We start from the raw sequence: 16,481 nt of genomic DNA, 5'->3' as shown, positions 1-16,481 counted from the left end.
ACTCCATGTAAATAGAAATGTTCTGTCCTGAGGTGCAGGCTGCTTGTTTTAAATAGCAGCATTCCTGGGACTGTTGTATCCAACTTTGGAGTGAAACCGCTGCTTATGGCTGTCCTGGAGCTCTGCCTCTGTTCATGTAAATGTGGCTCAGAATAATTGTTGCCTCGCCAGTAGCTTGCAGTCCAGAGCTTGCATGTGACCAGTATAACCCCAGCAGAGGGTTTAATGGTGCGCCGCGGCTGCTAAGTATATCACCTTTTTGTCAGCAGGCCTAGATAGGCCTGCTTTAAATAGCCCAGCGGTTATATTGAACCTGAGACATTATGTAAGAGGATAGAGTGCTGGCTGGACGCAGCGCGGGGCTGTTTCCCCTCAGGGGCAACCAGCAGCTCCCTGAGCTTCTGTCTGACCCCCAGCCTGCCACACACACACAGGCAGTGTGTCTGAAACCTGCTGCGTTCGAGCCGAGCTGCCAGGGCCGGATGCAGGGGAATGAGGGCCATCTGCTGAGGGTCAAACCTTGTTCTTGAAAGAGCTGGAGTCACTCCCGCTAGGAAGAAACCGATCCGATTTTAATGTCTGTATCAGTCCGTAAGCCTGTCACAATAAGCATGATAAATAAATATTAGCTTTATTCTGATGATAAATAAGTTTTGTAGGGCAGTAATCATAATCCATTTTATTTATGGTTTCTGTTGTGTGTGTTTTTTATTTCTAATTTAATTGTTGTTTGTTTTGGATATTTGAAATATCGATCAGTTCCAGTGTTAAGTGTTCTTTACGAAAATTAAAGTATATTAGTTGAAAATGGTTTCATATAATCACATAAATCCTCAAAATCCAGTGATGTTTAATTGTTTTGCAACATGAAAAAATGTGAGAAGCTATCTGTGGTGTTACATTTATGTTTATCATCTTTCAGTAGATCATAGTAGGACCATGCATGTCGACAGGTTGGTCTCTAATACGCTTCACTGACAGTGAACACAACACTCAGTACAACAGCTGCATACTCTCTCTCTGGATTGTTTTATAAAACTTAAACATGTTTCCTTCATAATAATATTAAAATTTGGTTCATAATACACCCAACCTTTCCAAAGTTTTAGCTAAAAAGACTTTTTCCCTGTTTCTTTCTCCAGTTAATCATTGACTGAAGTAACAGAGTAGAGGAGCATTCGTTCTCCCTGCAAGGCACAGTGAGCTTCATCAGTGCAGATCTTAGCAAGATTTCATAGAAAAACTTCCAAGAAGGTTATGTAAGTGACTTTTAAAGAAAGTTCATGATTCAAAAAGAAATACTTTATTTTGTTGCCCTTTCATAAGAAAAGACAGAATTTGAATAAAAGCTAAAATTACGCTATGCTGCAAGAATGTAGCAGGGGAAATACTCTGGGTCTGCTGCAGAAGCTCTTTGGCCCTAAACATAGATTTTTCTTCAGAGAAAACTGTAAAGATGTTGCAAGGCAAATGGCACAGTTCAGTGTTATACTGGTTTTACCAAATTGCTACAAAGAAAACTTCATATTTATACATTTTCTGTTGTAATAGTTTGTATCAACTGTGTGCCTGGATTTCTAAGGCAGCTGCTGTGTGTTGATCTGACCTTACTCCTCTAGTGGCAAAGAGTGCAGAGAGGAGGTGGGGATTTAAAAATTTAACTTAAGAAAAACCAAAAACCTGAAAAAAAATCAAAGTTCAATAAAATCTACATGAGTAAGACGAGAACCACATGGCGCAGAACAGAAAAACTAAAGATATTTATCCAGGAGAGTTGATGACTGTAGCAGGTGGTTGATTAGAAACTGGGTCCAGCTGTGAGGGAAGGCCAGTAACTGGAGATGAAATGGGGGAAATGTCTGATAGAAAACACAGGGAACATGAGAAACCGGAGCAGCCTGGACCCTGAGGACTATGGAAGACCAGACATTATTAATGTGGTTTCCACATTAATGAATATTAAGGCATATTTGGTGTTTGACAAGTTAAAATAGGCAACTATAAGAGTTTTAGAGACTGGGTTTCTGTCGTCCAGAATGAACAACAATGGACCCGGTACAGAACCTTTTAGCCACATAAAATCCTCTACAAATTAGATTTAAAATGAATCTCTACTAAGTCAAGTGTGTGCTGTATTTTAATCTGTTTGTAGATTAAAATATAGAATAATCCACATGTAGAATTTCAGTGCTCAGTTGAATTAATGCTATTACTGTTCTGATTGTTCTGGAGTCATGTTGACATTCCTTTAATATGTTTCTTATTTTTCTGTGAAACCAGAAACTTTTTTTTAAAACTTCTGTGACTTTTTATATCTGTTGCAAACTTTTTCAATCATTTTACTATTAATTAGTGATTTCTTTTTAAGTTGCTACTTTCAGTTCAGTTTGTAATAAATTTATAAAGATTGTTGCATTAAAAGTCTCTTTACTCTGTAAGAAAATAGAAATCAAACTTGATATTGCCCATATAGAACTAGAGCTAAGTTTAGCAGAATTAAACTCAGTAAATCTGTACCATCCTTTGTGTGCAGCAAAGCTTTCCTAACACGACCTGTAAAACTAATAGCCTAATGGTGTTCTGCTGAATTGGCTGGATTAACTCGCCGTGACCTCACTATGATCCGATGTAACTACAACATTCGTAATCTCCAGCCGCAGGCCGCCAGCTGGCATATTCAGCCTGCAGTGGAGCTAGTGGGACTCTGGCACCTCGGCCCGGCCCGGCCCGGCCCGTGATATAGCCACAGATGGCTTTACTGTCACAGAGCGTGTCCGGAGGTTAAGGCCTCGATGGAGGATGAGGCCGCGCCAGCTTTAAAGGTGGAGGAAAAGTGAGGCAGGATGGGGGTGGGACACTGTCCCGTTGGTCTGAGGTGGGACACTGTCCCGTTTTATCTGAGGTGGGACACTGTCCCGTTGGGCTGGGGTGGGACACTGTCCCGTTGGTCTGAGGTGGGACACTGTCCCGTTGGGCTGGGGTGGGACACTGTCCCGTTGGTCTGAGGTGGGACACTGTCCCGTTTTATCTGAGGTGGGACGCTATCCCTTTGGTCTGGGGTAGGACAGAGGACAGAGGTGAGGAGGCAGCGCTGCTGGTATCAGGCCTGCTGACGCTCATCCAAATCCCAGATTAAACATCCTCCGCCCCTCGCCAGCACTGCACACTCTCTGTCTTAGCGCTCTGACAACCCGCTCCCCGTCTCTCCGCACTGTCTCTGTCTAACCCAGTAACACTCCCCCTCCTCCCCTCCCCTCGCTCTCAGAGTCAGTGAAGGATTTGCAAAGTGTTCTCCAGTGTTTCAGTTGCTTACATGCATTTTTTTTTTTTTTTTGCATAATTTATTAGAGGGAATCTGGATGTTGGAGGCTCCTGGCCTGGTGTTTGAGTCTGATTTCATCCCATCTCTGTTGTGTTTATTAATTTGACGAACGACAGCAGCACTGTGATAAAGGATTAGAAAGGGATTACAGACACAAGGCCGGTTTTTATCCCACTGTTTTGTATTTTTCCTTATGAATCGGGATTAAAAGCAAGACACAACTAATCTGTCCACCAGCTGACGTCCATCACTCATCGATGGCTCTTCAGCAGACTGACCTACAGGCATTGGCCAATTTGTTTAGAAATATGAAAAAAATATTCCTAGTAGTACACCGTGTTCTCAATTGATTTGGAAAAATGCAGCTGAAGAGGAAACAAAACGTTTAGGTTATAATTATTCAGATTTAGATGACATTACCATGTAAGATAACCTCAAAGTTTAATTGTGCAGCTCATTTCCTAAAGATGAGGTCAGATTTCTTCAAGGTGTTCAGAGGCTGCTTCCTGTACATATCTAAATAAAGATTAGATAAGAGTTTAACCAGGAGGAAATGAAGAGCATTTCATAGAACATGAAGTCCTGACATGTCACTGTGATGCTTCCAGATACAAAACATACAGTCCACTTATTCTGGTGAACGTCACTATGATGAAATGCTTAAAGACTAAACGAACACTGACGTTCACCACGATGGGTTTTTCTGCTTTTTTGTAATCAGTAATTCCAGCTGCTCTGTGATGTCGACCTCATCAGCTAGAAACAAATCAGATTTTTGATAAAAAAAAATTACAGTCGATTGCATCTGGATTGTGCTGTGGAAGTTGAGATGAAAATGTTGAAGTTTTGTTCTCCATTCCTAAATATGTTTATGTAGGCCTGTCTCAATAAGCAAAAAAACAATTAATCACATAATCAATTAAAACAAGCTCAATCCATTTTCTCTCTTTGTAACAAAACTTGGATGATAAAAGTCTTCAGCCTGTTGCTTCAGCTTCACTCTGGCCTCTTTATTTCATTCCAGGCCGACGTTTATGTGATTGTATTTTATTATTCTTACCTTTCCTTCAGTCTGCTGCCTGAGGATCAGCAGGGAGGGGCTCGGTTTCACCCCCTGCTGAGGATAAGGGGTCAGATGCAGTCTGCGTCAGCTGCCTGGGCCGGTGAGGTCTGCTGGTAGAGAGCTTGTCCAGCTTTAGTTTTATTTTACTCAGGTTAGACCCAGAATGTATTTACATCCAGTTGTCCAGTTATGTCTTGTATTTCGGTATAAGAATGGAAGGGTCTTTAGGAGTGTGTTGTGTTGAGTGTGTTTCTTCCGTTAGTGGTCCTCATGTCTCCCTCTGTCAGAATCCAAACTGCTCAGTCTGACTGATGAACCCTTTCTGTCACTCTAGATCTATATGCTGGATGGAAAAAAGTGACAGTTTCTTCTTGTGTGTGTAAACCCACACAGCGTTTATCTTTTGATCTGAAAGAATATTTCTAAACCTTTCACATTTTATTTGCAGTAAATTCCAGTTTCAGTTGATGAGGACTGAGTCAGCTTCATCTAGCAGTTTGAATGAGTTTTCAGGGGATTGAATGAAGCATTGTGTGGTGAGCCAGACCCGGCTACTGCAGCGACTACAGAGGTATTTTGGTGTCCGTTTGCCAGTTTTGGGTGACACCAGATCTGCTGAACTGACGCATGAGTCGTATTTTTATCATACTGTCATGGGTTTGTGTCATACAGGCACAAAAACAGAACCGCCTCAATGCTCGCCCGCTGTCTCAGATATTATTGCAAATCTTTTGCTATTGCAAATTTTTTACCCAGGTCCCTCTTGAAAATGAGATCTAGATCTCAACGGGGTTTACCTGGTTAAATAAAGGAATATATATATGATCATCACAGGACGAGCTTCATGAAGGCACTCTTGCATAGCCTGCTGCTTCCTCTTTGCGCTTTAATGAATCAATGATGAGCTTTGGTTATGCAGCTTTTCTCTACACGACAGCTGTGTGTATTTGTCCCACTGGCCCATGCAGACAGAAGATCTAGTCTTTTTTATTAGCAAGAGAAAGTCTGGTAGCATTTGTTTTTTAGCCAGCTACAGGGTTTCCCCCAGAGAACTTGCTAAGCCCAGTGGTCAGGTGCTGAGGCGGTCCACCAGCGGTCCACTGTGTTTTTGTATTCAAAGATGTTATGTTGACAGGAAATGTAAAAATATTACTGCGTAATTATATGTTACGGGAAAATATCACCAGTGAAACGCTATTTAAACCCACAACTACAGAATCTTAAAAATAACAAATCAAACAATACAATTAAAATGAATATCAATTATTTGCACTTCTGTTTAATCCAAATTTAAGTCAGCGGCTCCATCAGGCCCCCCAAGGCTTCAGGGGCCCCATAAATGCTAATATTTTAACACAGACCACAGATACATAAATGTAACATTTATTTATTGAGATTATCAATGGTGTTAAAGGACCTGGCAAGTTTACTTTGTAAAACCTCAAAGAACAATATTCATAGTTAGATTGTTTTGTTACCACAGCAACAATCTGATGCTTGAGTTTGAGCTGTTTGTTCACAAATACAAATTAGTAAACTGTAATTATAACTTATTGCTTTTTAGATTGGCCAGTTAAACTACTCCCCATCTCCCAGATTTCACTAAATCTAACACAGAAGCTGTTGGAGGTGCTGATGTTTTAGCAGCAAGAGGGGCCCCTAAGTCAAATTCTGCTCAAGGCCTCATACAGCCTTGGACCAACCCTGCTTGATGAGTTAAATCCTCTGCACTGCGCAGAGATGTGGAACAAACGGGAGATTTAAATTAATGCTGCTAATGTGGCTTTAGTAGCTCTTCCATTTCGTGTCTATTGAGTTAAGGGCCACAGAAACTGTTGTGGTTGCTGGGATTTTAAAGGACTAGTTTCTCAGATCTCCACGCAGCCGTGCGTATGAACTCTGGCTGACTAAGTGGACAAAGCATTTGGTATGGTTTGATGCTATTATTTTTAATAATAATAATAATAATAGAAATAATAATAAAATAATATAAAACCAGCGTGATGCATGACTACTAGGCGAGCGCTAAAGCTCCTCACTGGGCTGAACCTGCATGATGAGGTCAGAACTGGTTCATTAACCACTAACACACCGGTCAACTGGGAACACATACATAAACTTTACAGGGAAGACAGAGCCACACGCTGGGCAGCGTGTTGAGATGGAAAAGCCCCACAAAATTCTTTGTCCACAAATATAAATTATTCTCACCACTCGCTCAACGGGCACGTTTGAATTCGCTACTACAAGTTATTCCTGCGGTTCTCATAGAGCTGCACAACCAGAGCTAACGCGGCGGGTTTTAAACTCTTAACTCGATGCAGAGTTCTGCAAAGAAACACAATTCCTCACAGGGGGTTGATGTAAATATTCATACATGTCAGCCTGTGTCCAGTTTGAGTGAAAGGAGGTGCACGCGAACCATGCTGAGGTAAACTAGAGATCAAACAGTGGCAGCGTGCAAGGCAAAGCGCAGAGGCTTCAGCTGTGTGATTGGTTCACTCTGCCGGCTTTAAATGCATAAAGTATAAACCTATCTTCTATGAACCTATATTTTAGGAATAAATCTGCTCCTCCAGTGAAACTCTCAGAGCAACAGAAAAGCTTGCAACCCTGCTTGATTAAAAAAAAAAAAAAAAAGTTAAGTGATTTTTTTTTTTTTTTTAATTATCATTTTCCTAGAAACAAGCAACGCTTAGCCTGGCAGGGGGGCTAGAAAAGCATGGTGGGCCGCCAGGCTTATAATACACTGGGGGAAACGCTGAGGTAACTAGCAGCTAACTAGCAGCCTGTGGGGGACAGCTCATAAATTGCCTGTATCTTGCAAAATCAGAGTGTTTCTTTTAATCTGTAACTTTGCTAAACCTCAGTACGTGTAGCTGTTTCTCCTGTTGACCTTTGCTGTAACCTTTCTGTTTTTCACTGTTTGCAGGTGGTTCCACCCCAACATCACTGGAATCGAGGCAGAGCAGGTCTTGTTGACCCGGGGCGTCCACGGCAGTTTCCTGGCCCGGCCCAGCAAGAGCAATCCTGGGGATTTTACCCTGTCTGTCAGGTAACTTCAACCTGCCCTTGTAGTGCATTCACCAGCAGCTTCACCTTTGACCTCACAGTTCTCACCTGTGAGTAAGCAAAAATACAGTTTATTAAATTTTGATATTTGACATCTCAAGTACGTTCACAGAAGGATTTAAGCCCGATCTAGGAATACTAAAGGTATGTAAATATCTGAACCAATTAATAATTCTAGCTCAAATATGCTTTAATAGTTTAAATATCGTCTATTGGCAGCATCCTGAGGACGGTTAGCTCAGGATGCTAACTGTCCTATTATGTTTCTATTGACCATAAAACTGTGCAAATTGGAATTAGAAAAATAATTTGCTTTATGGAAACGCACCAATTTAAATGCATCACAGTTCATAAAAAGTTCCATTTGTCGATCCAACGTGTTGAAACAATTACTGTGCTGTAAAATCAGCGACTACAGTTTCCCCAAAACGCTGCATACATAGCTGCTCCCATTGTCTCTTCTGATTGGATTATGAGCGTTAGCGCCACCATGGCTGATTTATGAATATAACTTTATGTAAATGTTTACATTTGTCACAGCCCTGTTTTTTAATGACATATTCTGTGGACAAACTTATTCACGAGTTATTTTGATTAAATTTCTCATTTAATGAAAACACCGCAATTGTGTTTTTTCAACACTAGCCAAATATCGACAAAAGTAATAGAAATTACCAATGTGTGAAGGCTGCTGTGTTTCTCTGCCTTCAGATGCTTTGTACCTAAAGAAAATGGCAAATTTGTTATTCCAGGTTTAAAAAATAACAGGCCAATTAAGAAGCAACTAAATGGTAAAAAAATAACTGGAATGTCAGCCATCAGCTTCCCTGGCCTTTAATTATCATCACCAGTTGTAGGAAAACCCACATTGTTTGACCTCTAACCTTCATCTGGGTGTAAGTGAGACTAAAAGTCCAGATGATCCTGAAGACACACAGTTCACATGTAAGCTGCTCAATTCCCAGAAAACAATTCCCAGTTGGTTTGTCCGACACAATTCCAATAAATTCCTCCCTGTGGGTCATCAGCAGAGACCTGGTGAATACATGACACTTAAACTGTGTTGGTGTGTGTGTGTGTGTGTGGGGGGGGAAGTGTTTCAAGGAACATATTGGATAACTCAGTTGGAATGTGTGATGTGGTAACTTTCTCAAAGAAAAGTGAAATCTTTTTTTTTGGTCAGCAGGGTGCAGTGACTCACGTTTTGGTGTTAAAATGAACGTCTTTATCACTCATGCCGTATTTCGGAATGAGTCTTTATCAAGCATTCCGAAACTACTAGTACTAGTAGTTTCTAGTACTAGAAACTAGTAGAAACTCTAGTACAGGGGGGCCGGCATCCTGCATGTTTTATTCTCTCCCTGGTAGTAGTAACAACCTGCTCAGCATGTCAGTGTTCCCCTAAGGCCTCTAGTGAGCCATCATATGATCCAGGTGCGTTAAACCAGGGAGAGAACTAAAACATTTAGGATGCGGGCCCTCGAGGACCCACTTTGGACACCCCTGCAGGTTGGAATGTGTGATGTGGTATCATAGTAGTCATAGAGAACTACTAGAGTAGACGTTAATTAAGAGCCCTGGTGGTTAGCTGTGTGGGTGTGTGTGTGTGTGTGTAAGGCGACTCAGCTCCTCATGCTGTGGCGATAACAGAGAGCAGGAAATCAACCGATACAGAGGAGAAAGTGAAGAGTCACTCTTTCTGGACAGCAAAAACATTTTAGTCTCAGATGGTTTGGCCGAGCGCCTGGAAGGAAGCCCAGACGTTTCTCTGTTTCTCTGTGACGGAGCTGACCGGGTCACACGGCCTGCGGGTGTGAAGGAGGGAAGAACCTCCAGAGCAAGAGAGAAAAAGACCTTTCAGTCAGAAAGGCAGGGAGATTTTAGATCTGGGCAGGCTCTGACTTTTAGACATGCGGTTTGCAGCTTTGTGATGCTTGGTGTCCTAAATAACCACCGGATGGTTAGCTGTGTGAGTTTATGACAGATTTAAACCGCAATGCACTCTCTGAGGTCAAATGACCAATGTTCAGCCTCTCCCCCCTCACTGCAGAAACAAAGAAAGGAGGATAAAGCAGAATTTGTATTAAACAGAGTTATATAACAGAATGAAAACACACAATTCTCTGTGTGGAGATGGAGAGCTCAGTTTGTGAGCTGCAGCATGTCCTGTTGCTCAGTTTCAGTATTTCTCCTGTCAGCCAGTAACCGTTCCAGACGGTGAGCTGAACACTAACCAGCTCCAGGATCAATCACTGACCTAGATAATCGCTCAGACGCAGATACATCCTGGTGTGCTAGCAGGGTGGTCCTCACGTTTTAAATCAAAATATGACTTTACATCTCTCCAACTGTTGATGTATTGGACAAGAAATAAACTCATTAGTGTATTAGGGTGATTACTTTTTATGGAGCACTGAATGGATAAAGGGAACAAAACATCAGCCTTTAGAGATGCTCCGATCTGATGTCAATATCTGCATTGGTCCAGATAATGTAAAAACAATCTAGATCAAGTATCAGTGACAGTGTGCCTTATCTATTCCAGATCTATTCAGTCTAATTCTATGCTTTGTGCTCTGTGTTTTATTATTTATTTTACATCTAAATGGAACAGAAAAAAAATCTCTAAAGGACTAAATAGGTTTTTTTATTGTGTAACCCAATAATGTACTCCAATAGGCTGCTGGATTGTTTTATTTTTCTGCCGATATGTGACAGATTTTAAAAACACACTAGACCATACAGGTTAACACTAATTCCTGAAGAATTCAAAATGATATCAGTACTAAATGCTTCTCAGCATGTGCCTGAGTGACAATAACCACTAATTGTTGCTACCTAGTTCATCATATTAAATGTGTATGGGGAAATTTTTCTGCCATAATCCAAGAGCACACATTTTCAGTCTGAAAACAGGATTTCATGTCTTTTGTTCTCAAAACTTGTAATGCTTGTACTTAAAAGTTCTCGCATCAGACTAACGTTGATTTAGATTATGCGACACAAGGTGGCAAAGACTGTTATTTATATGTGATTATTTCACTATGTCAAAAGTAAGATAGCTCCCGGTTTTGTTTTGAAAGTTTCATAAAGACAACGATGTGAGGAAGAAGTGGGAAGTGTCTTTAAGGAGAGACGGATTCACTGCACCGCACGGATGAATCTCAGCAGCTGAATCTCTCTTAAGCTACAACTCCTCGGCTGGAAAACATGAATAAAATCTATATAGACATTATGTACAGTATATATGCATGTGCATATAAATATGTGTAGTTTAATATATATTCTTCTGCTACAATCAATAGTAGCCACACAGGCATACCCGCTAGAAGGAAACAAGCGCACCCAGCACAACACTTTCATTCTATTGGCTGAGAGGTTGCTGGGCGACTGTGCCAAAAAGGCAGTTCCATATGTCCCAAGCGAGCAGAGAGTCTGAGCAGAGACTAAGTGTGAGCGCAAGGAGAAGTTTTGAGTACAAGTTTTGAGAAGAAAGACATGAAGTCCTGCTTTCAAAATATAAATGTAAGCAAAAGTATTACAAGTTTTGAGAACAGAAGATGTAAAATTCTGCTTTCAGACTGAACATGCTCTTGGATTATGGCAGAAAAATTCCTCTATAAATGTGTGGTTTAGAGAGGGAGTTTTCATTTTTCCTCTTATCCTCTCTCTCTGCATCTCCTCTAATCTCCCCCAGGCTGAGGAGGGTCAGCCTGAGCTGAAAACCAAACCAGGAAAAACCTGGAAAAAAAATCACTCTAATAAAATTCAAAGATGGACTTTTAAAAAAAGTTAAATGCAGAAAAAGTTTGGGCATAATTGAAATGTGGAGTTCTGTTGGCCGAGTTTCTGCCGTCATATTTCATGCTCTTTATATACTTTAATAAACCCCAAGGAGGAGGCTAAAGTAGATCTTGAAAGAGATTTTTTTTTACATCACATTACAACAGAGAGCAAATTGATTTGTTATATAACACTACTCTGGGTTAATGCTGACGTTTCCACTGAGCTCAGCTTTTTTTTAGCTCTATGTTGGAGAGGTAAAGAGTATTATTATTATTATTGTTGTTGTTGTTATTATGACTATGGTTATTATAATATTATTATGTGTGATTTCTATCTCTTTTCTTTCATAAATATTTGATGAGTTGTGGTTATTGTTTAAGTTCAGCTCTGACTATATGTGAACTTAAAGCTCTGCTGATAATTCAGGATTGATGTTAGAAAGAATCTCCCTACCACCGGAGTTATTGTTATTTCTGTTGCTTCTTCCAGACTTAAAACATTTTTATTGTTTCTTATAATACAAAAGAGGGGTTGGAATAAAAATAAATAAAAAAAGCTTTCGATGATAATCTTAAATAATGAAGTTAGAAGAATATTCCCAAAATACAACACTGACTAAAAATACCACGATTTCACAGAATTTATGTAACATTTAAAACATAGATGACAAAATGCAGAACAGATATTTAAAACCAAAATCCAGCTTTATCTTCAGAATATGTTAATGTGAGTAGCCTGTGGGCAAAGCAATGCAAAAGTATCAGCTTAAGCTTTGTGAAGGCATAAACTTATGTACATTTTTGAAAATACTTCTGAAAGGTTTTCTGTAAAAACATTTAAAAAGAATATTTTATTTTAAAAGGACTCCCGTATAAAGCAGTAAAGCTTTGCTGCAACTCTGTGGTCCAATTCCCACTGTGTGAAATTCACATTCTTATTTCATCATAGGTTCAAAACCTGAGCAAATATCAAAATATGTGTGAAAGTGAACCTCAGGGTCACTGATGGTTACCCGCAGTGAAAACTAGGTCTGCCAATCTGACCCACAAAAAACTAGCAGGTTTGGTGGAGCACCTGCACTGTCTAAAAACAAATTTATTTCAGTTAGAAGTGTGCCGATCGATCGGCCACCGATCATAATCAGCCAATTTCCGTGAAAAAGTGTATTATTGGTGATCACCCATCACTGTCGCTTGTTGGCGATCACCAAAACTGATCACATTTATCTCACTTCGCAGCCTGCGTGTGCAGCTTATGTCCTCTTTCTTCACACTGCGCAAGCGCAAAATCCTGTTGTGAGGAACTTTAACGCTCAGAGTGAATGGGGAAGTTTGCGTGTTGCGGCGGAAAATTACCTCGGGGGTGAAACACGTCAAAATGCAACAACACAACGAATCTAATATGAAATTTAAAAAACAAGCACTCGACGGAGTTTGGCTACATCGAGGCTCAATGCAGGAAAAAAAGGAATTCCAGAGCAGCCAGATAGCAGCGCACAACTACCAACACTCACCCGGATTAGCATCACAGTCAGAAAGCTCAACAAATAACCCAAAAAATAATTCAAGTCTTCGAGCTAGCGGTGTAAGACGCTGGTTCTGCTCTTGCTCTTGGACCACCGCAACACGCTGCTGGTAGTAATATTTCACATACGGAGCCGCTCAACCTCCACCAGACTGAACTGTCACACCGAACGTCTGCTTAAAGCTGCAGCATGTAAATAATAAAAAAAAGATTTTAGATATGTCTGTTATGTCTAAATTAGGTTAATTTATTGCCAGATATTTTTTCCATTTTGCCAGATAACATAGTATTTATGTTATATTTATTTATGTCTAAAGAGAAAAATTAATAGCCATTCCAGGCAATCGGCAGAGATCGGGAGGATCGGTATCGAATCCGCAGCAAAAAACCTGATTGGAACATCCCTAGTTTTAGTTGATTTTTGACTGTTGTCATTTATTTATTTCACCTTCTAAAACTAAATATTAGAAAAACCTCTATATAAGGATGTGTAAAATCTCTCCTGAATGTGCTGTTGTGTGGATGGATCTGCTGAGGATTTTATGTAGTTTCCATGGATTATGGCATCAACTTCAGCTGCAGCCCAATCACAGTGGAAACTTTAAGATCTGCTGGGTTTATTTAGGATTAGCCGAAACAAACCTGCATAAATACTAGATGTAAACCTATTTTTCATGTTTATATTTTCATATTTGTTGTTTTTTTTAAAAATGATCTGACTTTGAAGTTATCTCTCAGTTTTTTAAGCTAATTTTTGTTATGCTTCGTGCTGTTCAGTATTTTGCTAATTATCTTTAAGCTAAATCATTTTCCCTGATGCTAACAGTTCATTACAAGCTGCTACTTGAACATCCTGGCCAATCAGTGAAGAGTCTCAGCTGCATCAGACCTGCTTTAACTGGGATAATTGGTTAATTAAGTTCATGGTGTTTCATGGGTTTGGATTGGCTGTGTCTTTTTTATTAGTATTTTCTTGTACCATATGGTCCACTTTAGTGTTTTCTTTTCTAGAATTTACTTAATGTTGCTTCCCAGTGCAGGAAGAAGATTGATTTTGTGTCTGAACTATTTTTATTCATTTTAGTAATAATTTTTGAATCAATATCCTTCTAAAAGATTCAGTGATGATTCATTGTTAGTCAACTGGATTTTATTCAAAATCTCCCAGTATGTTAAAGACAAAAAAAACATTTATTGTTGGAGAACAATGAGAGAATTTTCGGTTTGTTCATAGAAGCTGCTTTTGGATAATAATTGAAAAAAATAAATCACCAGTAATAAAGTATCGAATTAGCACAAGTCGTCTGAGCAAATTGAATTATTTACCAACTTGACTTTATTGATTTTGTTGTGGGGTTATTGCTCCTCTGTGGTAATCATCTCAGTAGAGATGAACTTTGATCACTGATGAATGTTGTCACTGATTTTGAAATCCAACATGTCCGCCTGGCAAATCATCACACATCAGGTCATTTTGTTAATCTTGTCTGTGTTCCTATCCAGCTCTTTTTAATTAGTGCTGCCTGTTTTAGTAACCAGCGTGTTAGAAGGAAAGTTAACAGACTTTTCTTTGAAAAGAAAACTAAAGTTAGAAGGAAGAAGCCTTCTAATTTGTATGTATGGTTATGTGAGAATTTGAGTAAACTTCAGTGGATGTAGTCCAAAAAACTGTGCTAATATTTCACTAAAGTCAAAAAACACAATTTTGTAATTGCGGTGTTTTTATTTAAAAAATAAATGCAATTAATATCACTTGTGAATAAGGTTGTTCACGCGATAATCATTAAAACACATCCTGCACCATCATCCTTATACCACTTCCTGTCGTCTTCTTCATCATTAGAGCTGCTGTTATTTATTGTCCACTCAGCCTAACTAACAGGGATGTAAGCACTCAGACGTTGGCAGTGACAGGAAGTCATAAAGCAGCTTGGGAAGTCTTTAATCTCATTTCCTCATGCAAGGACTGTATCATAACTATTTTTGCCCAACCAATAAACTTCCTGCATTGATCATATGTCTGCCTTTGGTTCTGTAAACAGAACGAAATGCCATCTGAATACTGGATTCAAATCTCATTTTGCTTCAATCAAGTTTAGTAAAAACATTGTGGTGTTAAATGTGAAGTCTTTGAGGTAAATGTTGATGTTACAGTAACTTGTGTCAAAAAAATAAACGGCTAATATTATCAAAAGACTGAGTCATATGTTAGTTAGATATGAGGGAGAAAATAAAAAAAAATGCTGCTGATTATTTTAGTTTTCTCTCAAAGAAGTGAACAGTATTTAATCTTCATATAGGTTTCATTTTACTGAAAAGAAACCGAATATCAACCAAAAGTCCCAAAAAAATACCTGATATAAACGTAGATCTGAATGCTGCTGAGTGAAATATACTTTGGTTTCCCACTGAAAACATGAAGGATTTCTCAGGTTGGTTGTGTAACATCCTGATAAGAAGACTGAGATAATCATGATCAAGATGTCCTGATTAGATCTGCATAAGAAGCTGAGATTGTCTTTCCAACCTGTTGAATCCATCGCCGACTACAGTTTCCCCAAAACGCAGCATACGTAGCCGCTCCCTAGTAGGCGGGGCTTGTTGCTCCAAGACCTGAATGAGACATGGACGTCTCCTCTGATTGGCTGAGAAATGAGGAGCGCTAGTGCCACCATTGCTGATTTATGAATTTAACTGTTTAGTCACTGCCGTGTTTTTAATTGAGTCATCGTGTGAGCAAACTAATTGACGTGTGATTTTAATAGTTTTTTAATATTTATAATGTAAACAGCACAACTGCGTTTTTTTGGCTAGCAGAGTATAGTCAAAGTTTTGCACACATTAGTAATTGAAACGCAGCTATTGAAGCACAGAGCTGAAACATTATAACCTTGTGCTGTTCTTCTTTGAGTCACGGTTCTGAAAGGTTTGGTGGAAGGAGCTGTTCACCAGGAAATAGAATGAGAACCTTCTGACCTGAGCCACAACAGTAAAGATGGAAGAAATGCTCCTTCTTTGCTGCCAAGCAACAAACATTGGGGTTTAAGAAGAAGCACCTTGAAACTACTAAATATAAACCACTACAGACCACTGCTGACTGGCTTGGTCCACAAACCAGTCAGCAGCTTTGCACCACATCATTACTTCACTTAAACAAATTGTCTAAGGAAACATTGAACATCATTCAGATCTTTCTGCAGATATTTAATCCTGACTGTGTCATGTTCTGCATTTCTGCAGAGCATTACAGAGCAGGGAGACATTTTTACCACATCATTCATCTCAGTAGTGCTAGTTGAGACACTATGTTTTTTAAGAAATTGATCTTAAAATCTCAGATCCAAGCAGCAGTCATCTTCAGCGCATTAACCCATCTATAACTCAGTGACTGTCTGGTGAAATTTAAGCAAACAGCTGAAAATGAGACGGTGAGCTCATGTTATTCCCCTGCTAATCCAACCTTTATTAATGTTGAAGCTTAGAGGTTTATCTCAGATTAGGCAGATTAATAACACAGCTAACTGAGGAGTTTTAAGCATGGCAACATTTGGATTGGTTGCTTCAGTCTCTGGTGAAGGTGGTTATTTGCTCTGTTGCACTCAGGACTGAGATGGTTCCAGTTTTGTGGTGCCAGAGTGTTTGGAACGGTGAAAACAAAAGGAAATAGCACCAGGCTTGCACTGACTACAGTTTAACTCTGGAACCAGCTTGGTA

General features: G+C 39.6%; 1 protein-coding gene across 1 annotated transcript in view; it reads left to right on the top strand.

Moving 5' to 3' along the window:
* The window catches only part of ptpn11b (protein tyrosine phosphatase non-receptor type 11b), a 58,632-nt gene that overhangs the window by 14,054 nt on the left and 28,097 nt on the right, over positions 1–16,481 (top strand). Inside the window, exon 2 of the mRNA XM_032563006.1 lies at positions 7,318–7,440. Within this exon, the coding sequence (XP_032418897.1) occupies positions 7,318–7,440 (123 nt within the window). The remainder of the gene's footprint in view (positions 1–7,317; positions 7,441–16,481) is intronic.

This window comes from Xiphophorus hellerii, chromosome 1, assembly GCF_003331165.1.
Source record: "Xiphophorus hellerii strain 12219 chromosome 1, Xiphophorus_hellerii-4.1, whole genome shotgun sequence".
Lineage (NCBI taxonomy): Eukaryota > Metazoa > Chordata > Actinopteri > Cyprinodontiformes > Poeciliidae > Xiphophorus > Xiphophorus hellerii.
The sequence above is the reverse complement of the archived record's forward strand: the minus strand, read 5'-3'. Positions and strand labels throughout refer to the sequence as shown.